Here is a 26,423-nt window from a genome sequence, read left to right on the forward strand (position 1 = left end):
GGAGACTGGCCCCAGATATCAGGGCCCTGAGGATCCAGCCCTGGGTTTCTGGGAGAAGCAGAGCAAAGCATGGGGTGTGGCATAGAGACACCCTTGGCAGGGCCCTGCGTGAGGCTGGCCTGGAGGGTGCTGAAGAGACCGGAAAGTCAGACCAGGATTAGAGCTCTGGGTATGAAGGGATCTCTGTGGGGGTCCTCACCTATGGGTCCTGGCTATCCTATAGGACAGGCTTTTCCCTGTGGCAACAAGAGCTGGCTGGGCCTTCTGAGAGAGTGAAGAGGATCTAGGTGGCTGGATATAAAGGCATCAGAAGGAGGGGTGGTTCTGGGGCAGCCAGTGAGGAGGACGGGATCTCCTCTCTTGTCCTAGTTTCTGGTTTAGATGTTACAGATGTTGAGGCACAGGGAAGAGGTGACTCAAACACAGGTCAGCTTCCAAAGGCTGGTTGGGGCTCTCTACTCCCAATCTGGCTGTGCTCAGGCCCCTTCCCCCCTACTCCAGAGCTCAGACACCTCTCATGCTTCTTCTGAGGACTTTAACCTGGGGTATCACCTGGGACCCTGAATCTGTCTCCATTTCCCCCAATTCTGGGAGACCCTCCAAAGGGAAAGGACCAGAGGGTGGTGGCTCCTCAGGAACTCATTAGGGGCCTTCTTGAGAACCTGTGTCTCTAACCCACCCCTAACCAAATGACAACCCCGTGGGCCACACACAGAAATAGCTTGCAGAATCCTTGCTGCTTACTCAGCTTTTGAGGAGCACCCTTGATCCTCTTGTTGGAAGGTTAGAGGCCAGTAGAATCTTCCTTGTGAATATCTCCATGGAGCTGAGGGCAGGTGTCTAAGGTGGTTGTGTCTCAGCTTTCCCATCATCACTAGGGCCCAGGCTTGGGGTCCTCATGTCTCCCTTACTCTCCTCACCTTTGGTGCTCTAACCTCTTGAGAGGTGGGTGGAGAGGGATAGGTCTGTGGAAGCCAAAACTCAAGCTAAGACATCTAGGGCTGGACACTGAATATCTCTTGGTTTCCTTTTTTGCTTTAAGCTCTTTGGAGAGAGCCTAGCCTATGTGTACTAAACCAAAGGGCTTTGGTCCCATCCCACAGAAGAAGCAGAGATCTGGAAGGTCCCAGGAGGGGGAGGTTCAGGGCTCCTGTAGCCTTGGCCATCCTGCTGGCTTGGGGACCAGGGGAGTGCAGGCTGATGTGGACAAAGGCCCAGTGCACAGTCAGACAAACAACACACAGCTGTCTAGAACAGTGATGGTGAACCTTTTGAGCTTGGCATGTCAGCATTTTGAAAAACCCTAACTTAACTCTGGTGCCATGTCACATATAGAAATTTTTTGATATTTGCAACCATAGTAAAACAAAGACTTACATTTTTGATATTTATTTTATATATTTAAATGCCATTTAACAAAGAAAAATCAACCCAAAAAATGAGTTCGCGTGTCACCTCTGACATGCGTGTCATAGGTTCGCCATCACTGGTCTAGAACCTCTGAAGCACCGTTTATCTAGGCCCCATGGAGCCGAGTGTCCCAAACTGCCTGCCCTGTAGTCCTCAGGGGAGCACAGGCATTACAGTGTCCATGGCCTCAGACCCTGCATGCTCCCCAGCCCAACCTGTTGCAGGGCCACACATGCATGCTTGCTTAGCCCTCATCCCATGCAGGTGGAAATGAACTGGCCCCAGACCCTCCTCCATCCCACATGGCCAGGGACTCCATCAATCTGGGCTAGCTCAGCACCATGTTAAATACTTTCCTTGCAATCTCCCTTAAATAAACCCATCCCCAGAGCAACCCGCCCACCTTGCACTCTGAACATATTCTATTGGCTTCTGCCTTCCAGAGGGTGGAGAGGCTTTCTCTTCCTCCGCTCCAGGGTATACCATTTCCCTAAAAGATCAGGGGGAAACATTTTTCTCTCAACCCTGGGGCAGAGACAAGGGGAGGCCTGACTTGGAGGGACCACCTAGGAACCCTGCCTGCCCCTCCCTTTCCTTTCTTCACCTTGCCCTTAAGAAGGTTAGGGGTGACTCACCCAATGTCACAGACCCAGTACCCAGAGTCCTGACCCATGTAGGAGGTTGCTCTGGTTTTGATAGCCTAAAGTTTAGGTCCTAAACTAGCTTCAGGGCAGGGGACTGACCTCCCAAACCTGCCTCTGTCCTTGGCCCCTTGTAGTTCTCCAGGCATGGAGTGAGCTGGGGAGATCCCAGTTTCTGACTCCACTTTGTCCCAGATCCCTGAAACTTCCTCCCAGCACCCTCCATCCCTGGTGTCCTCAGGTCTTTCTGGCTCTGTGGACACTCAGACAGTACCAGGGCATGGGGGCAATGGGGCCTAGGCCTGAGCAAGCCTGTCCCTGGCCTGTCAGCGTCTGGGCCAAGGACAGTCCTTATACCCAGTACTGGCCATTTTTGAGGGCAGGGTTGGATGTCCGGCAGAACTGCAGAAGCTCTGGGTCCTGATGGCCCCCTAGTGGGGGCCTCTGGCCAGGCACAGCTGTGAGTGGGATGGTCTGGCCAGGCTCCATCTTGCGGAAGGTCTCCGTGTCTCCGTCTCCGGCCAGGCCGTTGCGGGGCTTGGCTGTCAGCACCTGGACGTGGTGCTTGCCTGTCTTATTGCGTTTCCGGAGATAGAAGAGCAGGGGCAAGATGAGTGCCAGGAGCAGGAGGACCAGGCACACGGGGATGATGACACTGAACATGTTGTCCTCGAGGAAGCCCAGGAAGCCCCCTGTGGCCACAGGTGGCACGGGGCTGGAGGCTGTTGGCCGTGGCTCACCAGTTGGAGGGCTGCTCTCTGGCCTCCCTGCTTCTGTCTGAGCAGCCTCAGGGAGACTGAGCAGGGCCACGCTGTAGGACTGGGCCGCATTGTAAGGCTCAGTGGCAAAGTCCAGCGAGGCCACAGCAGGTGGGACACCTCTTGCCCACAGCTCAAGAGTGAGACTGTCACTTGCGGGGCCAGGGGACCTACTTTCTGGCCTGCCTACCTCCAGCCCAAGCCTTCCATCCTCAAGGTCCTGCTGTGTAAACTGCTCCACAGGTTGGCCGTCCCTGGGCATACGGACCACACGGCCATGCCGGGGTCCTACCAGGAGCCGGAAACAGGGTACACTGCCTGTGTGGTTGGCCAACTCACCTGCATCTAGGATGGTGGAGTCCAGGCGTAGGGTGGCACCCTGGGGCCACGGCCCACCTGCCCACACATGCAGCAGAGCCCTCACAGTGACATTCACTGTGGCTGATGTATTGGCACCTCTGGCCAGTGCCAGGACATTGAAGTGGTCGTGAGAGGAGGAGAAGTTGGTGAAAGCAAAGACCACCTCACCCTGGTCTACCTGGACCTGGCTGAAGGCTGTGGCTGGCTGCCCTCCCACCAGGAGATGCCCATACTGAGGCCCCTGGGTGAGGTGGTATGTGGCGTCTGGCTCCTCTTGATCTGAAACCACCCGGAGCTGCTGCCGGCTCAGTGAGGAGTGCCCTAAGGCTTGGGGCACCTCTAGGGGTGCCTGCAGCTGCACCTCAATGGTGGATGGCAAGACATCCACGGCCAGGGACATGGACAGGGGTGGACTGGCCCCGTCAGACACGCTCAGCTGGAAGATGCCTGCCACACTGCTCCCATTGGCCACGAAGGCTAGCCGCCCTGCATCCACATCGCCCTGGGTGAAGTGCCTCACAGGGCCCGCACTGGCCCCTGCCAGGCTCAGGAAGCCATTGTGGGGTGCTCGTTGCACCTTGAACTCGATCTCCTCAGGAGCTGAGTCTGGGTCCACCACACTCAGCTGGGCCCTGGAGATTGAGGCGCGGGAGCCGCGGGTGAGCCGAAGTGGAATGGAGGCCTGTGGCAGAGGTGGCCGCTCATTCACATCTCGCACCGTGATGGTGAAGGCCTCTGAGGTTTGGGGTCCTGCCAAGGGGGCCCCTGCCGACCCCTGGAGGTGGGCATGAAAGCGGAAGCCATCTGGCTGAGTGCCCCCGCCACCATGGGCATACACCAGCTGCCCTGAGGCCAGCTGGGACTGCAGGAAGTGGGGCTGCCCAGCATGGAGGGGCTCCTCAGACAGCAGCAGCTGGCCCCAGGCAGGGAACTGCGTGACCTGGAACAGCACATCATGCTCTGGGCGCTGGGATGACAAAACACTAGCCAGGAGGTTGGAGGCATCAAGGGCAGCCCTGGTAATTTTGGCTCGCTGGCCTTCGGAGACCCAGAGACCTGCAGGTAAAACACAGGCTATTAAGGTTCAGTCCACGCAGGGAAGAGCCATGGACCTTCAGCTGGGGCCCCCAAGGCAAGGTTTGCCTCCCCCCTCAGACCAGGTATCCCAGGATGGGGTTCAGAGTTTTCAGGAGGAACAAGGACCATGTCTCCCCTCTGACCTCAAAGCCTCTCTATCTGCCCACCCTCTCTATAACATCCCAGGTCCTGGGGGCTGACCCTGGTCTTGAGTCCACTCCTCTCTGGGCCTCTCCTAGTGTCCTCCTAACTTTGCCAGCCTATCATACTGTTCACCTTTGTTCCTCCAGAGACGGCTGGGGCGCTGGGGACAGGCAGCCTCAAAAGATACAGCCACAGCAAGGGTGGTGGCTACATCAGGGGCAGGAGGCGAGGCCAGACGGAGCTTCAGAGTGTCATGGGCCTCCCAGAAGGGCTCAGCAGGCATCTTGTGCTCATATAGAACATTCCCGGCATACACCTGTGGGAGACCACCACCATTGGAACAAGGCAGGTCCAGCCTCTGTGCCCAGCAGCTCCCTCCCAGGCTGGCATCTCCCTCAGACCATCCCTGGATTATGGCGATAGCCTCCTAGCCTTATTCTACGCTCTCCCAGTTGTGCCTGCCTCTGGGTCTATAATGTGCACTCTCACTGTCTCAGGGGCCACCACTAGGCAGTCATATGGCAGACCCAGGCTTTGCCACCTTGGGCAACCCTCTGAGCCTCTGGGGAAAGCAATATTCTACCTTATTTCTCTCAACAGAGGTCTTTCCTCTTTTGCACTGATCCTCGCCCCTCTTGCCTACTGAGTACACCTCTTTTACCATCTCCCTTTTTTTTCATATGGTGTCAATTTTGCCCCAAATGGATCATTCCCAGCATTATGCAGCCATATTATTCTTTCTTCCACCTTAAAGAAAAAACTTGACTTCACTTTTCCCACAAACATTTGCCACCTTTCCCTTGCTGTTCTTTGTAGCAAACTGCAAAAGAGTAGCTTACACTGGCCAGCTGGCATGGCTCAGTTGTTGAGTGTAGACCTATGAACCAGGAGATCATGTTCGATTCCTGGTCAGGACACATGCCCGGGTTGTGGGCTTGATCCCCAGTAGGGGACGTACTGGAGGCAGCCAATCAATGATTCTTTCCCATGATTGATGTTTCTATCTCTTTTTTCCTTTCCCTTCCTCTCTGAAATCAATAAAAAAATATTTAAAAAAAAATAAAAAATAGCCCACACTCCCCCCATGATGTCCTAAGTGTACTCCACCCAGGCTTTGCTCCTATTCTGGCCAGGGGCACCAGTGGCCTCCGTGTTGTTAGATCTAATGGTGGGTTGTCAGGCCTCATCTTGCCTTGGATGTCATATGTGAGCATCCCTTCCTAATGCAACTTTCTCCAGGATGGCCCCCTGTCTTTGTTTTCTTCCTACCTTAGTAGTTGCTTTTTCACAGACTCTTTTGGTCCCTCCTGTTCTTCCCAACATCTATGACTTGGCCTTGAGATTCTTCTCCATCTACAGGCAGGCCCCACCTGCTCTCATTTAGTCCTCAATGCCAGCTATGTGATGATCTGCTTATGTGTACCTCCCACTCGGACTGCTCTCTCTGGAACCCCAGCCTCTCATATCTACCTGCGTCCTTGGCAGCTTCTTGGGGATGTATAGTGGACATCTCAAACTCCGCATGCACCATGCAGACTCCTGGCCTGCCCCCCTTTCCATCTTCCCAATGCGGAAGATAGCAGCTCTGTTTTTCTTTTTCTAATGGCTCAGGCCAAACTCTGGCATCATCCCTGACTTCCCTCCTCTTCCCACACCCCATCATCTGTGGCCTGGATTATGGTGATAGCTCTCCTAACTATGGCCTGCTTTGGCCCCTGCTCCCCTCCTCCTACAATTTATTCTTAATACAAAAACCAGAGTGAGCTTTTAAAAAGTAAGGTCATGTCACTCTTGCTCAGATTGTGCAATAGCTTATCATTTGACTACAGAGACCCCATTGTGACCCCATTACCCTTTCGACTTCACCTATGACCACCCTTCCTTAGCAAGTCCAGTCCAGCCAACCTGCTGCTTGCTAGGACTGTCTGCATGTTAAACACCAGGCATATTCTTCATTTCCATAAAGAAGTTCCTCTCCCCTTCTGATCCTAATGTGTTCTCTTGGCTTATCTTTTGTTTTCTCCTTTTAGAAGACACAGAACTATTTTCATTCACTCAGAAGAAAAGGACTTGTGCAATAGCAACATGGAAACTGATTGGTGTGGAAGACTTTAGGAGAGAGGGGTTGTGATGACTGGGGAGCACAGCCTAGTTAAAAGGGTGGTTGCTTCTCATCTGATTGCTGTAAGAGGAAACACAGGCCTTTTAAAAAACTGGAAATTCGCTTTTTTTAATTGAAATTTCTAAAGGTTGTACGTTGACCATTAATTAAAAAAATATTGAATGCATTGTGCAGGCTGTTGGCCAGATGTGGCCTGCAAGGACAGCCAGGTGTGACCTTTGGCCTAGGCTGAAGGGTGGGCAGGAAGGAAATGAAGACCCCTGGGAGTGAGGGTGGGAGGCTGAATGCCTGGGCACAGGAACATCATGGGTGGGAGGGGTCTGCTTGAGGGTGGGGCAAATCACAGGCAGAATGGAGAGGGTCCCCGAGCTCTGGGAGCAACCAATGTCCTCTAGGGAAAGAAACCTTGGACTAACAGTCAGAAGGCACAATCCTGGCTTTGCTTCTTACTAGCCACGTGCTCTGACGTTTCACCTGACCTCTGTGACCTTCAGATTTCTTATATGCAAGATGGGGACACCTGTTCCCTGACCCACCCAGCTCAGAGTATTGTGGGGCAGTGGTGGATGTCAGATATCACCAAGTCTTCCCCAGCCCCCTTCCTCAAGGGCAGATGGGTCTCTGCCATGCTCCTCTGCATGGCACTGCCAGCTCACCCCCTGTTGACTGTTCAACCTGGTCCTTCAGATTACTGGGATGTGGGGAGAAGCACTGTAGGGTGGGGGCAGGGCTCAGGAGGCCTAGTCTATTCCCTCCCACTTCCTGGGCATCTGATGATAAAGGCTCCCAGGGACTCAGGTGCACAGCTGCTGCAGCCTCCAGCCTACTGAATATTTCATTATAGGGAGGGGCAGGAAGAGGGCCATAGCAGAAGCCAGGGCTCCAAGAGAACCAAGAACCCAGCCTAGTGGATGTTGATATGAGAGACCCAAGAAACCTTTCCCACTACCATTAAAGACTCTCCTTTCCTGAGGCCTAAAAGCTCCTTACCTGCTCTGCCTTTGGGAGAACCAAGGCTGCCCTTGCACCTCTTGCACATAGAAGGGGTGTTAAGTGATGGCTGCTGGTACTGGTACTGTTAGCACAGAGCTCTGTGATCCCAGCAGCCCTGTAGTCTGAGTGTTTACTGTTAGCCTCTGCTGTGTTTTAGGACAGTCAAGCCCTGAAACTGCAGTGATGGACAGATGGCAGCTCCACTCCCCACTGGACCTACTCAGCTGCCTTCTGTCCACTCATGTGCTCCCAGGACCCACTCTGCTTCTTGCTGGCTCCTGACCTGAGACCCAAGCTCATACATCTGTCCACAGGCCCAAATTGTCCAGGGGAAGCCTCCATTCAGGGCTGCCTTCATCTCAAACTCCATCCCCTGAACCCAACACTGCCCCTCACCAGCCACTGGGGTGTACTAATGTCCCCCAACCAGTGCACACTTTCTAGCTCCTAGGGTCCAACTTCATTTTCCTTCTGGAAGTCAAGACCCAGGACCTGATCCCTGTTCTGAGCTCCTTGACCTCCTGCATCCTTCTCTCTCACCATGGAACACTAAGTCCCATTTGCTTTAAGGACCTAGTGGCTCCTGGAGAGCAAGGCATGCATGGCCTGGGTCATAAGAGGTTCAGGGAGTGTGCTGCCAATTATGCTGGATCTGGTACCCGTATCCATGTGTGTCCATGGCAGAGTGGGCCACCTAAGATGTGGCTGTAGAGAGTTGAGACCTTACCTCAGCCTGAGTGAAGTTCATAAGGGCCTCCTCAGTGCTGCCCTGCTGGGTGTGGAACAGCCGGCCAAGCTGGGGGCCCTGCACCACCCAATAGAGCAGATGGTGAGGGTCAGTGTCTGTGCTGGAGGTGGCTCTCAGGTTCTGGCTGCTAAGCGGCTGGACAGATCCTATGAGAGGCAAAAAGGGCCTGTCAGACTCAGACCAGGGGCCAGGCAAGGCCTGTGACCTCTGGAGAGGCAGCATGACCCTGGTGTGCCACCCATACTTGACAGACCCACCTGGGCAGACAGTTAGTGTTCGGCTGCCCTCCAGGGAAAGGAGTGGCTGCTTCTGGGCCATCACGTGGAAGAAGTGTCCAGGGGAAGTGTGCTTGCCATCAGAGAGGCTGAAGCGGAAGCCTCCATCCAGGGCTCCTGAGGGCAGATGTAGAATTGGGTATCAATGGCCCATGCTGGTACCCTCTCCTCAGGGTGTCCCCACATCTCAGCACCCACCTCTGTGTGAGAACAGCACAAGCCCACTGTCCAGCTGGGCCTGTGTGAAGCTGTGGGCCTCGGTGCCCAGTGTTGCCTGGAGCACTACTCGTCCATTGCTGGGCTGCTCGATGGTGTAGACCAGGTCCTCGGGCTCTGAGTCGCCGTCTGTGCCCTTAAGGGCTGCCACAGGGATGGGCACAGTGCCCCCCTCCCACATCTGGGGACACAGGCCTGTGAAGGTTCTGCCCCCACCAATGGCCATTTTGGGCTCGTCTGCACAAAGGGTCCCACCCTATTCACCTTTCTCTGTTACCCCAGGGACCCCAGCCCCAGGCTCCCTGCTCCCATCTGCCCTAATCCTGACTGTCCCTCAAGGACAGCTCTTGTCCCTCTACCTCAGGAAGCTTCCAGCTCTCACTCTCACAGGCTTCTCACTTCCAGAACCCTCCAAGCCGGGCCAACAGCACTGCTTAATCTGGTTGTCTCACTGGCAGGGCAGAGGTCTCCCTCAGATCCTCCATAGTGAGTCTGGGAGGCAGGGGCTGGGAACAGTAATTTCGCCTGCCCGGGATACTTAGAAATGGGCTCCCCTTCCAGATGAGGGAGGGGATGGGAGGCAGGGACAGCTGGAGAGGCTGATGGTTGGCCACCACCCTGAAGCACTGAAGCAGCACTGGGAATAGGGCAGTCACAAGCCTCAGTGTGTGGGTGAGGCCTGCCTGGATGCGGACTGCCCCTCCCTATGCTCAGAGTGAAGGGGAACCTCCCTCAGCCCTCCTACCTGCCAGCAGGGCAGGATACCATTCCCAGAGTCCTGTTACATGCCCTGCTGGGTCAACAACTTGTGAGCAGTATTGGGGAGGGGCTTCCAAACCTGGAGAACTGAGGTCTCTGGGATGCCTGGACTCCCTCTCCCAGCCCCAGCTGACTCCTGCCAGAGCTCTAGAAGGAAGACCACTATGGTTGAAGGCTCCTGGCATGAACACAGTGGACAGCACCACCTGGTGGCTGAGCTTCCACACAGTACCACCTGACTGTTCTCCGCGGGTGAGGGGTGGGGGGCAGGGGGTGGGGTAGGGGGACAGCCCTTAGCCTATACCCTACCTTTTGCTGGTCTCCCTACCACTGAGCAGTAGCACATCCTATATCACAAAAATGCCCAGTGCTCATGTCACAGACAGCCTGTCAGCCCTCTTTCGAAGCCTCCCATATCTTCTGCTGACCTGGAGTCCACACCCTGTCCATTGTTGTCTTGCTGGGTGAAGCCACACCCTTTCTGTTCCACCAATAACTAGTTTTGAGACCGTAGAGAAGTTTTGTCACCTGTCTGGGCTTCAACTTCCACCTCTGCTGAATGGGGGCACCACTGTTGTGCCCCATGTGGGGGCAGGGACTTGGGAGCCAAGCTGTGAGATTTACTTGCTGGGGGTGGAAGTGGGGAGCTTAATGGCTCCTCACCTGGAGTCCACCCTTAAGGGCTTGAAAGAACTTTCTTCAGGAATTCTGGTCCTAAGCATAGAAAAACCCTTCTGTTGAGAGTGAGCCCAGGAAAGAGCAGTGCCAAGCGTGGCCATTCACAAGGTTGCCTCCTGTACTTATAAGTGTCCAAGAAGAAAACCTCACACCTGTGTTCTATTTTCAGTGCAATAGCTCTTCCCTCTTCCCAACAACCTAGTGAGGCACGTGACATTGTCCCTATTATAAGGGGGAGGAAACTGAGGCTCAGAGAGGGGGAAGCTGTGTGTTGGGCCTTTCTCCAGGAGGGGATGGGGGTGGGAGATGGTTCTAGAATGCTCTCACCTGCAGGCCTGTGTTTGTGGTGAGGACAGGGGGTTGGTCGTTGACAGGCAGGATGGTGATGGCAAAGGATACGGGATGGCTCTGGCGGTCCATCTCTGAGGCATTAGCCACTAGGATGAAGCTGTCTGTCCGTGTCTCGCTCCCATCATGAACATAGTGGATCAGCTGTTCTTCCACCTGCAGGCCGGCCCAGGCTGGAGGTCAGGCTCAGCACCCTTCATGCCTGCCCTCGGATGGGGGAGGAGACTGAGTCCCTTAGCACCTCGGTTTCTGCAGGTGGAGACAGCCCTTTCTCCCCGAGTAAAGGAATGAAGGAGTGAAGGAAATGGGATCGTCATTTCTATCTACCTGGTGAAGAAGGAATGAGGTAAGGCATCTGAAGCAAACATGCTCTGTAAAGGTGGGCTCCATGCCTCCTCTCTTCACACATCCCCAGACTGGGCACCCCTAGGCTCCCTCACTCTGCCCCCAGAACTGGACTGTACCCCTGGGAACTCCCTGACAGCATACCTCTCTCCAGGAGAAGGTGCTGAGGGTCCTGTTTTGAGCGTCGTCTTCTCTCCGCAGAGCCCCGTGCCGGGGTGACTCTAACACCTGCAGGACAAGGCCTGGCAGCATGGGGAAGTAGGGCCCAGTGATGCGGAGCAGCGGAGGGGCCAGGGTGCAGGTGCCACCCTCAGGGACACTGAAGTTCTGTGCCTCCAGTGGGATGGTGGTGGGCAGCACCTCCAGCTCCATGTGGATACCCTCGAGGGGAGCACCCAGGCCTGAGGCCACATCCAGGGAGAAGGTATCACTCCAGAACTCAGGGCGGGAATGCAGGTATAGGACCCTGCCCGCATCCACGGCCTCCTGAGAGAAGCTCTGCACGGGGTCCAAGATGGGTGGCTCGGCTGCAGGGGTGGCATGAGACAACATCACCAGGTAGCCAGCGCTTGGGGGGGTCTTCACTGAGAACACAATCTCTGCAGGTGGCACTGTCTCCTGGGCTGCCTGGTTAACAGAGGGTCACAGGGACTCACCACAGGCACAGGGGAGGCCGTCATGACCTCTGAGACACACTCCCTGAGATGTACACAATCTCACATCCTCAGATTCAGTGACATAGACATATACTTTTACTAAATACTGATGTGCGAATAGGGACACACAATCATCCCACACGTGTGTACACACACACACACACACACACACACACACACACACGCTGCCCCGCCTCCACTATTGTCACTTCTCACCACCAGAGAGCGCCCCATCCTTCTTGAGGCACAGACTCTAAGACACTATAGGTTCCCTGGGACTTGAGACCCTGTCTAGATCCAGGGCTGCTGGATGCTCCCTCACCTGATTGTCCACCCCCAAGTTCACATTCCTGATTCTGTGCCTTTGCCTGGGCCTGTAATATGGTTCCCCCCATTTCCTGCTAATTGAAATCCCAGACTCTTCAAAGCCTGGCTCAAATGGTGCCTCCTCCAGGGCAAAGACAGCCTGATGCCAGATATATATAGTCACATTCTGACAAAAGCCCAGACAGCCAGAACCACAAGGGGCTCAGAAATTGACAGTGTAGGAGAATAAGGTCCAGAAAGGGCAAGAGACTGGCTAAGATCACAAAGCAAGTCAGTGGGCCTGCTGGGAGGCCTGTGGTTGCTCTGTGAGGTTCCTGGGGGTTCAGCAGCTCTCTTCAGACCATGAATCCTAGTCTGAAGTCTGGGAAAAGAGCTGAGGACATGGGAGCCTGGGGACCAGCTAAGCCTGTCTCCAAGGCCTGTAGTCCTCAAAGTTTGTGTCCAAGAAAACCCTCCAGAGAACTTATTGTTACTAGAATACAGATTCTTAGGCTCAATTCTTAGGCTTCAGAGGTTTTGTGGCCTGGGAGGGGCCCAGAAACATGCATCGTTAACCACAGCATGTACACATATGGAGGTACACACAATGCACAGGTAGCTTTATGTACAACAAATTCCCCAGAAACTCTTGGGCACACAACATGCATGTGAACAGGAGCATACCCAAGGCATGTACATACACCTGACCCAGAAGCCACCACAGGCATACCGGAAACATCCAAGCACACACAGCATGAAGGCCCATATGCTGCTCATCCCCCAGCCCTTTACCTCCAGCTGATCCTTTCTGATCTTAGCCGCCTCTCCCTGGAAGACATAGACCTTCTTGTGCTGGACCAGGTGCAGTGGGGCCAGTGGCCCTTCTAGGGCAATGGTCACTTGTAGGGTGGCATCCGTGTGCATAGGTCCTGCATCTACAGACAAGGCCAGGGTGTCATGGGGGCTGAGGCTGCCGTTGTGGCTGTAGAGAACGGCCCCATTCAGCAGATCCTGCTGAAAGAAGGCTGTGGCTGGCTGGCCTGCCCGGAGCAGCTGCCCCCATTGTGGGCCAGCTGTGACATGATAGTGAACCTCATCCCCACTGCGGATGTCTAGGTTGGTGTCCAGGTGGAGTACAGCTGTGTCAATGGTGCCCTGGCCTCCTTGAGGGACCACGAGGTTAGAGTCATTGGCCACACGGAGGTAGGGCTCTGAAGCCTGCACTTCAAGCAGTGTGGTGGCCTGGTGCTGCCCATCAGACACCTGTAGCTGGATCCAGCCGCGGTCAGCCCCGGAGTGCACGAATAGTACTCGCTTCTTCCTGAGGTCCTCCTGAGTAAAGCGGTAGATGGGCCGCATGGGGTCATCCACAGCCACAATACTGCCAAAGAGGAGGTCCTTGCGGGTCAGCACCAGTTGGGCATCAGTAAAGCCAGAGTCGGCATCGCTAAAGGCCACGTCATCTGTAGTGAGTAGTCGCTGCCCACCCCGGGCTACATGGAAGATGCGGCTGATGGTCTGCACGGGGGCGTGGTCATTCACGGGCTGGATGGCCACTCGGAAGACACCACGTACCTCCTCCCAGGCCATGCCACCGCTGCCCTCCCCCTGGCGGGTAGCTACAAATGGAATGTCATCTTCTGTGGTCTCAGAGTCATCATGCTGGTACACCAGCCGGCCTTGCAGCAGGTCCTCATTAGTAAAGGATGTCACCATGATGGTCTTGTCTTGTGTCCCCTGCCATGCCAACCTCCCATGGCGGGGCCACTCCATGACCTCATAGAGATAGCTGGCACTGTTGAGACTCTTGATGAAGAGGTGGTCAGCGGAGAGGATAGCCTCACCACCTTCAGGGACTGAGAGGAGAACATTGGTGAGGACAGGAGCATCTGGGTCACCACCAATATGGATGGGGAAGGTGTAGAGAGGGGAGAAGTGTGGCGGAGCTGTGACACGGAAATGGAAGACATCCTCGACCACCTCTGAGGCACGTGCTGTGGCCCCATAGGTCACCCTACCAGCTTGAAGGTCATCTTGGGTGAAGCCCTGACCTTCTGATAGCCGCATGCCCTGGAGTCGCAGATTTCCTTTCCTGGGGGCCTGAACCACTTCATAGTGAAAAGTGGTGGGGCTCAGGCCTGCCTCCTCTAGGGTGGCCTCCAAGTGGGCTGTGGTAAGGGCCTCCTGCCGGGTGTTCTGAGTGTGCAGTGGCTCCAGCCGCAGCAGCCACACGGTGGCTCTCTGGACTGTCACAGGGAAGGACAGATTGCTTAGGGTCTCCTGACCCACCTGCACCTCCAGGGTCAGTTTCTCTACCATGTCCTCAGCATGGTGCTGTGGGTCAGTGCTTAGGTACCTCACGCGGCCCTGTTCCACGTCCCGCTGGTGAAAGGCCTGTGTGGCCCACCATTCTGCACCCTCTGCCCCGCCTGATCCCTGCTTCTGCAGCTCCCCGAACTGCAGGGCTCCAGTGACTCGGAATAGCACACTCACATCCTGCTCTACAGCATTTGTCTCCACTGACAAGTTGGTGGGCAAGACCAGTGCAGCAGAGCCCTGGGCCAGGCGCAACCCTGTGTTGTGGCGGATCTGAATGGCTGGCCGGATAGCCACCACCTTCAGTGTGGCCAGGGAGCTGGCCTGCAGCCCATCGCTGACCCGGAAGATGAGGTCCTGGGCAGGCCCGCCGCTGTGGACATAGACAAGGCTGCCTGCCTCAAGCTCCTGGCAGGAGAACTCGGTTGCTGGCTCCCCGGGTTTGTCTCGGCGTTCCACGGGGCCACTAGCCAGGAGCTGGAAGGTAAGGTCCTCGCAGGGGGAGTCTGGGTCATAGGCCTGGAAAACCTCGGGCCCCAGTGGCTTCTGTGTGTGTTCCAGGATCACCATGAGGCTGCCATGTGGGAAGATGACACGGGGTGGGTCATTGACAGGGTTTATCTGGATGGGCAGAATGTAAGTTTGGCCTCTTCGAAGGCAGGAGGGCACGGGCCCCTGAGCTGTCACTGACACCTCCAGCACCAGTTGGTCGGAGGTGTCCTCAGAGCCATTGTGGACAAAGCGGGCCTTGCGGTTCACCACATCTAGGAGAGTGAACATTTGCCGAGTCCGCGCGCCCGGAATGTCCAGCTCTAGCTTGCCGTGTCGCGGCCCGCGGCTCACACTGAACAGCACCTGGGATTTGCGCAGTTCAGCCTCTCTCAGGTCCAGGGTGGGTTGCACATGCCGCCATTCAAGCCAGGCTGTGCCACCCTCGGCCACTACCAAGGGGCTGATGGTCAGCAGTTGGGTGAAATTGTCAAAGATAGGAGGCAGCCCAGATTCAGGCACACAGGGCTCAGGCAGCTCCATGGCTGGCCAAACTTCAGGTGCCAGGGTGGAGAAAACTTCATAGGGGCCATAAGCATCCTCTTCGTATTCATCTTCCTCAGGCTTGCAGCCGGCCACCATATTGCGAGTCAGCCACGCCTCCCGGAGCCCCCACCTCTGGCCATTGATGCTGAGGTCCTCCATGCAGCCTAGTAGGGAGACACTGACAGCCCCCGTGGCCAGGCCCAGGCGGTGTTCCTGGAGGTGGTGAGAGGCCTCTGCATCTAGCCCCCCGAGGAGAAGACTACCACGTGGCTCCAGGTAGCTGAGGACCCCACGGTTGGAAGTACGTGTTGGGTACTGATCCACGGAGATTTCCAGCTGGTGAGCATCCATGTGGACACTGACCTCGTGGGGCTGTCCATCGGCCACAGGCACACTGTTGTGGAGCAACACAGTGCCCTTGCCTTTCTCGACCACAGCTCGCAGGTGGCCTTCAAATATATCCAAGTAGATGAAGTCCCCACGCTGACCGCCTGCCTGGAAGGCCAGGGGTGCCTGCTGGCTCCTTGTGATGAGTGTAAACTCCAGGGTGCCTTCATTCTGAGTGCTCCAAGGAGGGAAGGCTGCCAGTGAGTGGGGCCCAGAGAAGCCCAGGGCCACATCATCACCAGCAGAAAACTCTTCAGCACAGCCCTCATGCACATCTGGGGTTAGTGGCTGAAGGAGGCTGTGGCCATTGAGGGTGGCTGCATGGAGGCAACCCCTCAGAGGTCGGCTGGTTCCCCTCAGGTAGGGCAGGCCCAGGCTTCCAGTGCCCCCCACAAAGAGCCCATAGGGGACCTTCAGAGGCCCCCCTGCGACTGGGGTGGAAGTGTTGAGGAGCCCATCTACTGACAACCAGGCCCAGCCATCTGATATCATTAGCCCCACTGTGTGGAGGACGGAGTCACTCAGCAGCATCTCTGATGGGGTCTGCAGCCTCAGTTCCTCCCGGCCTAGGACAAGTCTGACCTGAGGAGAGATGGGGAGTAGGGGAGGCAGCCCTGTGAATCTACATCTTTTGCTGGAAAAGCATAGTTGGTCCCTAGGGCCTAGGACAAGGTCTTCTTATGCCACTCTCTCTCCTTTCTGTCATCTCTTATTTTCTAAACACTCACCAGAGTGATCCCTATGAGGCCTGGATAGCCTCTGGTCTCTGATATGAGTCAGATGTGGTCCCTATCCACAAATAACTGATATCTAGAGGATGCTCTCCTAGACATTCAATTTGGGTTAAAAAAAATTTGTTCCCTCTTTCCTTGGCTGGGAGATGCTAGAAAAATTACTTTGGAATATAAAAGATTTCATCATGGGCACCTGGGAACCCCCTGCTGAGGGCCCTGAGTGGGGCAAACATGGAGGGTTACCAAAGCAGCCAGGCTCACTATTCAGGGATGGGGAGCCCAACCAGAGGTTCTGCATTGTGAAGGTTTAGTACGAAAAGCTCCATGACCTAAAGTGAGGGGAGATCCTAGGGAGAGAAGAGGGACATGGTTTTGACTGCAGGACATTGACACCAGAACTGACTCTGGTGCAATGCTCCCACAACCAGAAGGCAGAACAGGTCTTGGCAGAGTAGGGGAACTGAAAGAGCAGAGCACTATTAATGAGACCTTGGCAGTCCAAGTAGGGAGCACCTCTGTAAGGGTGTGGCCTTATTGCATCTGGCAGAGAGGAAGGGTATCAGGACCAGGCTATAACCAGGCCAGGTTTAACAGTGATATCTTATGGCAGTGAGAAGCAATGGCAGCAGCAGATGGATTGATGGGTGATCAGGCCATAGTCCTCTCCTCAGTGTGGCCTGGAATCAGCTGACTCTCATTTGGACTAAGACCTTGGGTTCTCAAACTCTTCATGGTTAGGGAGAAGCCTCAAGATAGAGCCAGAGGAATCCTTGCTAATATAGCTTGTAGTGACTTGAAGGATTAAATGGAAAAATGAGGAAGCTGTGGCAGTACTGTTGTTACCATCATCTACAGACATGATTGTTGCTATGCAGAGTCCAGATGATCACTGGGTGGGGTGGGGATAGGGGGAAGGAGAAATGTCCATGCTGAGACTTCAAGGAGAGACTAGTGTTAGGTGCAGGGAGTTGGTGAGACAGGCATGAGGCACAGGGAGTTGAGTGAGAAAACACCTGGCAGCAAGAGACCATAGATAACCAGGGAACTGAAAGCCATTGGAGTAGTCAGCACCTAAAGGCCAGCTAGAGTTGTGGTAAGAAGTGAGATTGGAGAACAGGAGGGCAGAGCAAGTTCATGACGGACTCACAGCTTCTGGGATTCAGTTGTCCATCTCACAGTGGAGAACTTGAGACCCCAAGGTGAAAATGACTTGCACAAGGTCACATAGCTGGTTAGGGGCCATTGAAAGCTAGAGTTCAGCAGGGAGATGTCACTGACCTGCAGGCGTCCAGAATTGAGCTGCAGGAGGAGGTGGTCAGCTGGGCCTGCTGCCAGGAGAAGCAGGGCTTCACGCTGGGATGTGGAGAACTGTAGCTGTAGGTCTATGTTGGTCAGAACTGTGGCCACTAACACCTCCAGGTGGTTCTCACCGAAGAAGGAGGCTGTGTGAGAGGGAGTTTTAGTCAAGTCTCAGACCCTTGCCTGGAGGAGGACAGGTGCTACAGAGTGAATATGTGTGCTGTAGGGAACGGTTTCATGCTGACGCACCCTCATGGTCTTCCACATGGCTGTCCCATGGGCCTCAGCCAGATCCCAGCACCTGCTTGGTCCTGGCCCCAGAAGGTACCCAGCCTAGATTTTGCCTCTGAAGAAGGCCCAACCCAGCAATTTCAAGCAACTCAGGTCTCCTCTTCAGAGGTTCCTGGGGCCAGGGTCCTCTACCAGCAATGGCTCTCTTCCCCTCAGCCCCAGCAGAATCTGGGTCTGGCCCCTCCTTGGCCCAAAGGATAACCATCACTGATGTGATCACCTCTCTTGGTGGTCACAAATCCCAGGACTGGAGTTCCAGAAGAATCACCTTTACCCTCAACTGATCCCTGTTCAAATTTCTTCTCCTAAGTACCCTTACACTTTGGCCACTTTGCATGCTATGACCCACCTCCGTGGGTTGGCTGGGGCCTGGTGGTGTTGCTGTCAGGCAGCTCACCCATCTTTGCTTTCCTCTTGGGCCATGCTCCCAGCTGCTTTTGGGGGTGGGCAGAGGCAGCTTATTTGGTCTGAGTCCATAGAGAAGCAAAAGTTCTAAGGCCAGATGGAGGCCATGTGCAGTGCTAGACCCCAAATGGGCCAAAACTTCCTGCATCACCCCATGTTGCATCCTGCGGTAGAACTATTACTGGTCCCTGGTGAGCAGTCAGATCCGGTCCCATTGTTTGCAAGCCAGGGATGACAACAGCTGAGTTCTCTAAGGCAGGGTCTGAGGCTGAAGACAAGGCTTGGGAGGAGCTGAGGGTCTGCTGGGCAGGCCAGTGAGCTTCCCAAAGCAGCAGCGGTTTCATAGGGTTAGTGGTCACTGTCCAGGGTCCCTTTTGTCCCATGCTGGGACACCTCCTCTTTTTAAGTTGCCACCTCTTTCCAGGCAGTTTCCTCAAATTAGCCTCTCTTGCCCTCCAACTTGCTGCTACAATTTCTAGTCTATTCCTTTGTGGAGATTAGGGCCAAAAATAACTTTGAGTCTGTCCCCCAGATGTCCAAGGCTGGGAGAGGCAGACAGTAATGGTTTAAAAAGATGATTCATCCCTGTTAGGCTTCCCTTAAACCCCGTGTGAGTGAATAAAGGCTGATGGCTTGATAGGGATGGTCTAGCATTGGCTATATACCTACTAGTCCCCGGCCAACCTGAACCAGCTGATGTGTGCCTGAAAAAATAGCCACTGGAGGAGTCGGAGGCATGTATGCCCTACGGGCAGCCAGCACTATGTGAGGGATGTCCAAGGATAACGCTCTTCCACTTGGGCTGAGCTTACAACCCTTATAGTCATCTCTTTTGCTGGCACTTGCTGGAAACACAGGAGCCTTTGATTGGGGAGGTAAAGGAGTCAAATAAGAACTTCAAAACCAGCTGAGAACATGGCCCAGTAAGCCCAGCAAGGCCAACAGACCTTGGTGTTGGTAAGGGACAGGTCAGGGGACCTGTGGGTAACTTACCTGCAAGGACATTGATTCTTAATAACAAAATGCAGCACACTACACTGAGGGCACACACAGTTGCAGAGGTTGGGGCACGTGGCCCCTGCAGAACAGGGCCACCATGGTGGTGGACCAGAGCTCATAGCAGCTGGCAATAGCTGGTTGTAAATTTTTAGGGATATTGTTAGCCAGGTGATGTTGCCTGGTGAGAATATTTATACCATGATGTAAAGAGGCCAAAACCACAAATCAGGGCTCACTCTCTCCCAGAGAACTTGTTGCTGAACATTTACCTGCCTACCACCCACAGAGAGGGGGCCCAGTTCTCTCCCCTGTGTGGGAATGAACCCACACACCCATCCGTACTCCCTTTTGCTAAAGGTGGATATAAATCTTTTGGGGCTTGGCCGGTGTGGCTCAATGGTTGAGCATTGGCCAGGAGGTCATGGTTTGATTCCTGATCAGGGCACATACTAGGGTTGCAGGCTCAATCCCCAGTGTGGGGCATGTAGGAGGCAGCTGATTAATGATTCTCTCTCATCATTGATGTTTCCATCTCTCTCCCCCTCTCCCTTCCTTTCTGAAATCAATAAAAATATATTTAAAAAAATAAATCTGCTAGGGCATGATCAAGGTCAGGGCTCTGGATTAAGCAGGAATTGAAGTAGATGGCTGGCTATAACCAACCTGCCTCCAGTGCCCTCCCAGCAGCCAGTTTGGCCTGGTTCTCCAGGCCCAAGTGGGAGGGCAGCAGGATGTACTAGTAGAGGTACTTTCCAGAGGGCTGGAGTCTGAATGGGCTCATTGAGGGGCTGGACCCTGCTGTTTCCAGTGGGGCCAGGCAGGGAAAGGCTCACACAGCAGCCTTGTGCTATGCTGGGAGTTCACAGGCCAGGGAGCCCCTCCACCCAACAGAGGCTTCTGAGGCCTTGCTGGCCAGGGTTTTGGAAACTCTGACAGCCCCCCCCCCCCACCTCGCTGCCTCTACTTTCTGTTCTTCTTCTGCCCCTTACTGTCTCTGATGGCTGCAGATGCAAGAACCTAGAATCTCTGTCCTGGGGAGGGGGCAGTTGGAGAGGGAATTTGAATAAATAGGTGGTACAGGATAAAGAAGTAATGAGCTAGAAGTCAATCCCCAAGGGCTTCCTGGGGGAGATAAAGGTGGCGTAGAGGAGCAGAGAGGGAGGGGAATGGGAAGCAAGGACAAGGACAAGTGAGAGACCGGCAGGAATATATAGGCTCCAGAATGTTGAAGACAGAGGAGAGTAGAAGGAAAGGTAACATGACTAAATTGGGCTTAGTGGCTGCTGGGGATTTGGGTGGTCCGGGAGGAGAGGAGGAATTAGAAATGTCTGGAGACCTCCCCTTGATTCTCTTGGGTCAAGAAGACCCATGATTCATCAAAATACCATCTCAGGCCTGCAGCAGCTGGAGAAGGGCCCATGCTAGGGTTGGAGGCTTGATCCCCAGTATGCGGTGTACAGGAAGCCTCCCGGTCACCATTTTGTAAAATGAGCACTCCTTCCAATCCTTCCTCCTCCTGTCTGTTGGGATTATTCCTGGAGGTCCCTCCCCCATCCAGAGGTTTGCTCTCTAATATGGGTGTGCAGAGGGTTCATGTTGTGGGCTGCCGGAGTGGTGCCAACCTTTCAGAATGGTGGGAGCAGGATGCTCCACAGGGTCAGGGGGATAAGTGAAGGAGCAAGAAGAATCCCATATGTATGAGTTTCTCTGCCTAGAAGAAGGAAGATAGGTGAGTGTCCAGAGTAATACAGATGTGTATTTGCATGTGTGTGCAAGTGTGTGGGTGGCTGCTAGGGGTGTGTTTTGGATTTAAGGCTGCGTGTTTGTGCATGTGCGTGTGTGCGTGTGTGCGTGTGTGCGTGTGTGTGTGTGTGTGTGTGTGTGTGTGTGTGCTGGGAGCTGCCAGGACAGAACAGTGATTGTGCCTAGGCCTGTCTTGCCCCTCAGTGCCCACCCACAATGACTTGGCTGGGCCTGGCTCTGTGAAAGGGGCCCTGTGTTCCTGGAGGGTTTCTGCCCCTCCTCCTTGGCGCCCATCCATCTAAGTCTTAGATTCTAAGAGGTTTACTGAAGGTGGAGAAGGCCCATAACATCCCACCCTTCCTGCCCATGAACAGGGCACTGCTGTCTGTGCCCAGGGCTGGGCAGCTCCATTCCTCTTCCTGAGACAAGGGCTGGGAGCACAGAAAGAGCTTGTGTCCTTTCCTACCAAGCCCCTTCTCACATGGGGAGATGAAGCCTAGGCCAAGGGCCCCTAGCAAGCCACCCTCTGGCAGGGCACAGGTTATGTGGGCATCTTCTGGCTCCCTGGGGGCACTCCTGGGACATTTATGAATGGGAACCTGGCTCCTGCTCTGCAGGGAGTGGGGGGGGGATCCTAAACCTGAGGCTTACTTCCATGGTGATGCCCAAGTGTCTGCCTGTCAATAGGCTCTTGTGACAAGGGGCAGAGTATGTGCACATCAGGCTGTCGACCACCTCCCAGGCTAGGGACAGGTTTCAAGTATGGTGCCTTTCCAGTCGGGGATGGGGATGGGGGGAGTGGGCTGCTGCAGACCCTGCTCCTTCTGAGTCCTGAGGAATAGGCTAGCCAGACTGTCTCTCCCTGGCTCTGTCCCATCTCTCCTCATCTCTGTCCTGGCTCTTCAGTCACCCTGCTGCTTGTCTCTGCCTCTGTTTTCCCTCATCTCTCCCTGTCTTAGTCTTTGCCTCCCCTCTTCCCTCTGCCCCATCCTGGTTGTATCTGGGAACATCACCCTTGCTCCAGAACAGTCTAAAGAGTCTGGCCTGGGGCCTCTTGCCTTCTCAGCCTGGTCCCCACTTCCTGGGTTGTGGGGACCACAAAATTCTCTGTAGCCCTGCCTGCAGTAGGGGGACTTGGCTTCCATTTCTTTGAACACCCGAGGCCCCAGAGGAGAAGCAATTTGACAGAGAAAAGCAGAAAGCCTGCAGTGCTGGCCTTGCCACCTGTCTGGGCACCCCCACCCCCACCTCACGCCTCCCTGGCAATTGATTCCTTGTGCCTGCTCCTGCCACATTCCTGGTCGCTTGGGGGCAGCCAGGCAGCCCCACAGCCAGCATGCGTCATGGGCAGCAGCAGCATTCCTGGGTGTTTGCTGCTGTCTGACTTTATAAGGGAGAAAGTTTGGGAGCTGAGAGCTGCTGGGCAGGATGGCCAGTGGGGAGTGCCTAGGCGCACAGTCAAGTGTGGGTGGTGGGAGACCTCAACATGTGTTGTTGAGGAAGGACTTATTGGTACAGAGACAGAGCAGGAGCTGAGAGATGGATGGTGAGAGAAGGCAGAACCATATTCATTCATCCACAAATACAATACTGAAATGATAGGGATGTAGAAGGAGAACCAACCTAGGAAAGACAGAAAGCCTGAGAAAGATATTAAAACTGAGAATGGGCCCTAGCAAGTTTGGCTCAGTGGATAGAGCATTGTCCTGCGGACTTGAAGGGTTCGATTCTGGTCAAGGACACATACCTTGGTTGCAGGCTCGATCCCGGCCTTGCATGTGGGAGGCAACCAGATGATGCGTCTCTCTCTGTCTCCCCCTTTCCACTCTCTAAAAGTCAATGGAACAATATCCTCAAGTGAGGATTAACAATGAAAACAAAACAAAACAAAACCACACCTGAGAATGGAAAATAAAGATCCTTCCTTCACAAAGACTGAACTCAGGGATCCAGACTGAGGCCTGAGGGAGATGGGGAAGGAAAAACGCAAGAGAGATGGAGAAGGCAGGATATCGGCAGTGAGCCTGCTGCTGTGGACAGGAGCAAGGAGGGTGAGGAGGGGACAACCCGCAAGCCAGTTGGGGACAGAGGGGTTCCTGCTCTAGGTGAAGCTGTACTCTTCCACTATGGGTGACAAATCCTGGTTCCAGATTCAGGGTAGGGAGGGGGTAAGGCTGGGAGAGTCCCCCTGGGGCAGCAGTGGGCAAACTACGGCCCCGCGGGCCAGATCCGCCCGTTTGAAATGAATAAAACTAAAAAAAAAAAAAGACCGTACCCTTTTATGTAATGATGTTTACTTTGAATTTATATTAGTTCACACAAACACTCCATCGATGCTTTTGTTCCGGCCCTCCGGTCCAGTTTAAGAACCCATTGTGGCCCTCGAGTCAAAAAGTTTGCCCACCCCTGCCCTGGGGAGTCTGAAGAGTGGGGTATTCTGGGAGTGCCAAAGCAAGGGTGAAGGGTCCTTTGTCTTCATGGGTGTGTTTGTGAATGGCCCTGTGTGAGAGCAGGGATGGGCCAGGTGTCCTTCCCCTGTAGCTGGGCCCTCCCTGAGGTCACCTCAAGCCAGATCCCCAGTATTCTGCTGCCCAAGCCAGGGAACCTCTAACGAGGCTGGGGTAGGAAAGTTCCCTCTGATTTAGAACCTGATGGGGCTGATATTCCCTATGCTGCTCCCTCCCATTGCAGAGCTGGGAGAGAAAATGTACTGGTATGAGAACTCAGTCCCATGGAGCAGCGCAGACCCTAACCCTTGCACAGTGGGTAGCGGTGGAAGTGAGTGCAGAACAAGAGAGGATTTGGTGTGGTAGGCCCAGCCTGTCTCTGAATACTGGACCTGCCAGGGTTGGCTGCCTGGAAGATGCTCATGCACCTGGTACCCTCAGTGCTTACTACCTGTGTCCTTGGTTCCAGATGGAGTCCATAACCCAGGGCCATTCAAGCACCCTCAAGGCACGGCCATAGGAACAACAGTAGATTAGTTCAAAGTCATGGGGAACTTAAAACAGTGGCCACTCCTGTTCCTCTCAGGAGACAACAGCTTGTCCCAGTATAAAAAGTGTGAGAATCACTGAGGGCAGGCTGTTGGAGAGGCTCCTGTACTTGTGGGCAAACCCCTATCTTTACATCTCAACACTACAGAGACCTCAGCTGTGGTCCCCATTCCTCCTCACTTGGAGAACGCTTGACCACAAGACTCACTCTCAGGGTACTTGACCTTGTGTTTGGTTGCCAAGGAGTACAGGGCAGGACAATGGCTTCCTCAGTTATTGGCTGAGCCCTGACCCTGGTCACTGGCCTCAGCTGCTGGTCTTCTAACCAGGCACCTGGAGGCCACCCATACCAAGGGCCATACACTGAGGTACATGTCCAATTTAGGAACCCCTCTGGAAGGTGAGTGCCTCTGGGGAGGAAGCAGGGGACTAGTGGGGTAAGATACAGAGATTGGTCCACAGACACTGATCAGGCAGAGTTGGTGCCCTGGGCTCCCAGCCATGTGTTCCTACCCTGGGGCCATGTGGGACACAGAGGAAGTGGGAGAGAAAATGAAAGGTTTTGCTGGAAGAAGCAGCCCAGAGTCCACCCAGGCTGGAAGGCTGGGGCAGGAGGAAGCAGGGCCCTCAGTGGAGTCTTTGTGGAAGCCTGCTGTTCTCCAAGCCAGAGCATGAAGGGGTGGGGCTTCTGTGGCTTGAAGCAATTCGGAAAGGCCTTTTCTTGTCCTGTGATTTTCCTCCTTATAAAGGGAGGATTTCTAGGCCCTCATCCATATTCCCTTTCCCCTAGCTTTCCTGGCCCTGGAGGGAATATGGGTCCCTCATCTCAGTTGACCAGGCTGAGGTAGGGGTTCTGGAGAGAAGAAAGAGTGAAGGAGCTTGCCTGGCATCTGGCCTGCCCAGCCCCCACCCCCAGCAGGGTCTCCGTGAGATTGCTCTCATTTTACAAGTGCGAAAACTGAGGCAAGGAAGATAGTTACCTGTGCTAGGGCATAAAGAGCAGCCGTGGAATGGGATTCAAGACCTTGTTGGTGTGCTTACTGAGCCTGGTACTGTAGGTGTCAGGGTGTGGTATGCACATAGAAGGGGGTGTTGATTGCTATGTGTGACTTAGAAGTGGAGCATCTGCCTGAGTGTGAGAACTGGCCCCCTGCCTGAGGAAGACACACTTTTTCCCTTCCTGTCCTTAAGGCTCCCTCTTTCAGGGTTGAGGGTGGTAGAGGGGGGAGGGAGTGAGGGAAGGGGAGAGCTTTTGTTTTCCATGCATGGTTTGGCAGCTGGCCTCTCCCAGCATGGCTGGCTGGGGTCTGGCTTTGGGTCTTCAGGGCTGGCTGAGGATGACACATTCCAGAAAATAGTGATAAGTGAGTCAGCACTGAAGAAGGTCCCTCTTTGATCCACCAGCCCATAGAGGTCTTAGAGGTCATGGAAGAGGCTGGAGAGGTGGGAGGTGTGGTTTCCACCCAGGGTGAGAAGCCTGCCTTCAGGAGGCTGAGGGGCCATCCCTTCTGTCAGAATCCCTTCTGCTCTGGGATGAGAAATCACTGAGGGAAGGCTGTTGGAGAGGTGCCTCAGGGCTTTTCTGAGCCTGGCAGACGGCTTGGAGACAGTGAGTGTTAGCTGGGATGGGGGAACATTGGAAGCCAGACAGAGGTCTGGACCAATGTGACCCAACCTGTGCTCAATAGGCTATGTGCCTTAGAGAAGACACCAGTATCTTTGCCTTAGTCCTCCCATCTGAAATATAGGGAAGGGAGGTAGGATGACCCCACAGACAGAGGTTCCATGTCCAGGAGACCTGGGGGAAGCAGAGGCTTGGGTCAGGAACCCACACATACACTATACTCAGAGCCACATGCTGCCATACCCTCTCTGGCCTCAGTTTTCCCATCTGTGAAAAGGGACTTAGGTGTGGAGACTGACACATACACCTAAGCCCTGGCCAGATCAGCCTAGCCCAGCCCAAGAGGAACTGCTGGTGGAGAGGTGTGGTCACTACAGTGGATACAGCAGAATTCACCTCTGGCCTAAGGGCTGACAGGCCTGGCCAGACTGGAAATTCTTGAGAACAGGGCCCAGAGCCTGTGTCCTGTGCCTAGGGCATCTATCATCCAGAAGGACTAGACACATGTACTGACAGAGGAAGTATCAGCACCTAAGGGAATACAAAGATTAAATGAGGAAGCATTTGGCCCATATGAGGGATTTTCTATTGGCAGAGCTGACAGCAGATAGGCAGAACAGCAAGCTCCCATACTGGTGGCGTGCTGCCAGGAGGGTGTGGCCTGTGAGGGTGGACCAGGTAACCTAAATGTCCTTGCTAGTGGCCTCTGTGCCAACCAGGTACCCCAGAGATCCCCAGACTGAGTCCCCCCACGACAG

The 26,423-nt window shown here is 54.6% G+C and overlaps 1 protein-coding gene across 2 annotated transcripts in view; it reads right to left on the minus strand.

Annotated features, from left to right (window-relative positions):
- Positions 1 to 1,425: 1,425 nt before the first annotated feature.
- CSPG4 (chondroitin sulfate proteoglycan 4) overlaps positions 1,426 to 26,423 on the minus strand; it is a 36,169-nt gene continuing 11,171 nt past the window's right edge. For both annotated transcript variants that reach the window (XM_006087905.3, XM_023753146.1), the window contains exons 2-10: positions 17,587 to 17,750; positions 12,629 to 16,156; positions 11,019 to 11,501; positions 10,509 to 10,685; positions 8,727 to 8,925; positions 8,511 to 8,645; positions 8,233 to 8,399; positions 4,523 to 4,706; positions 1,426 to 4,225 (exon numbers count right to left, since the gene is read on the minus strand). In XM_006087905.3, the coding sequence (XP_006087967.1) occupies positions 2,403 to 4,225; positions 4,523 to 4,706; positions 8,233 to 8,399; positions 8,511 to 8,645; positions 8,727 to 8,925; positions 10,509 to 10,685; positions 11,019 to 11,501; positions 12,629 to 16,156; positions 17,587 to 17,750 (6,860 nt within the window). In that variant the 3' untranslated portion in view covers positions 1,426 to 2,402. The remainder of the gene's footprint in view (positions 4,226 to 4,522; positions 4,707 to 8,232; positions 8,400 to 8,510; positions 8,646 to 8,726; positions 8,926 to 10,508; positions 10,686 to 11,018; positions 11,502 to 12,628; positions 16,157 to 17,586; positions 17,751 to 26,423) is intronic.

The sequence above is a fragment of the Myotis lucifugus genome, unplaced genomic scaffold (genome assembly GCF_000147115.1).
Source record: "Myotis lucifugus unplaced genomic scaffold, Myoluc2.0 scaffold_41, whole genome shotgun sequence".
NCBI classification, from domain to species: Eukaryota; Metazoa; Chordata; class Mammalia; order Chiroptera; family Vespertilionidae; genus Myotis; species Myotis lucifugus.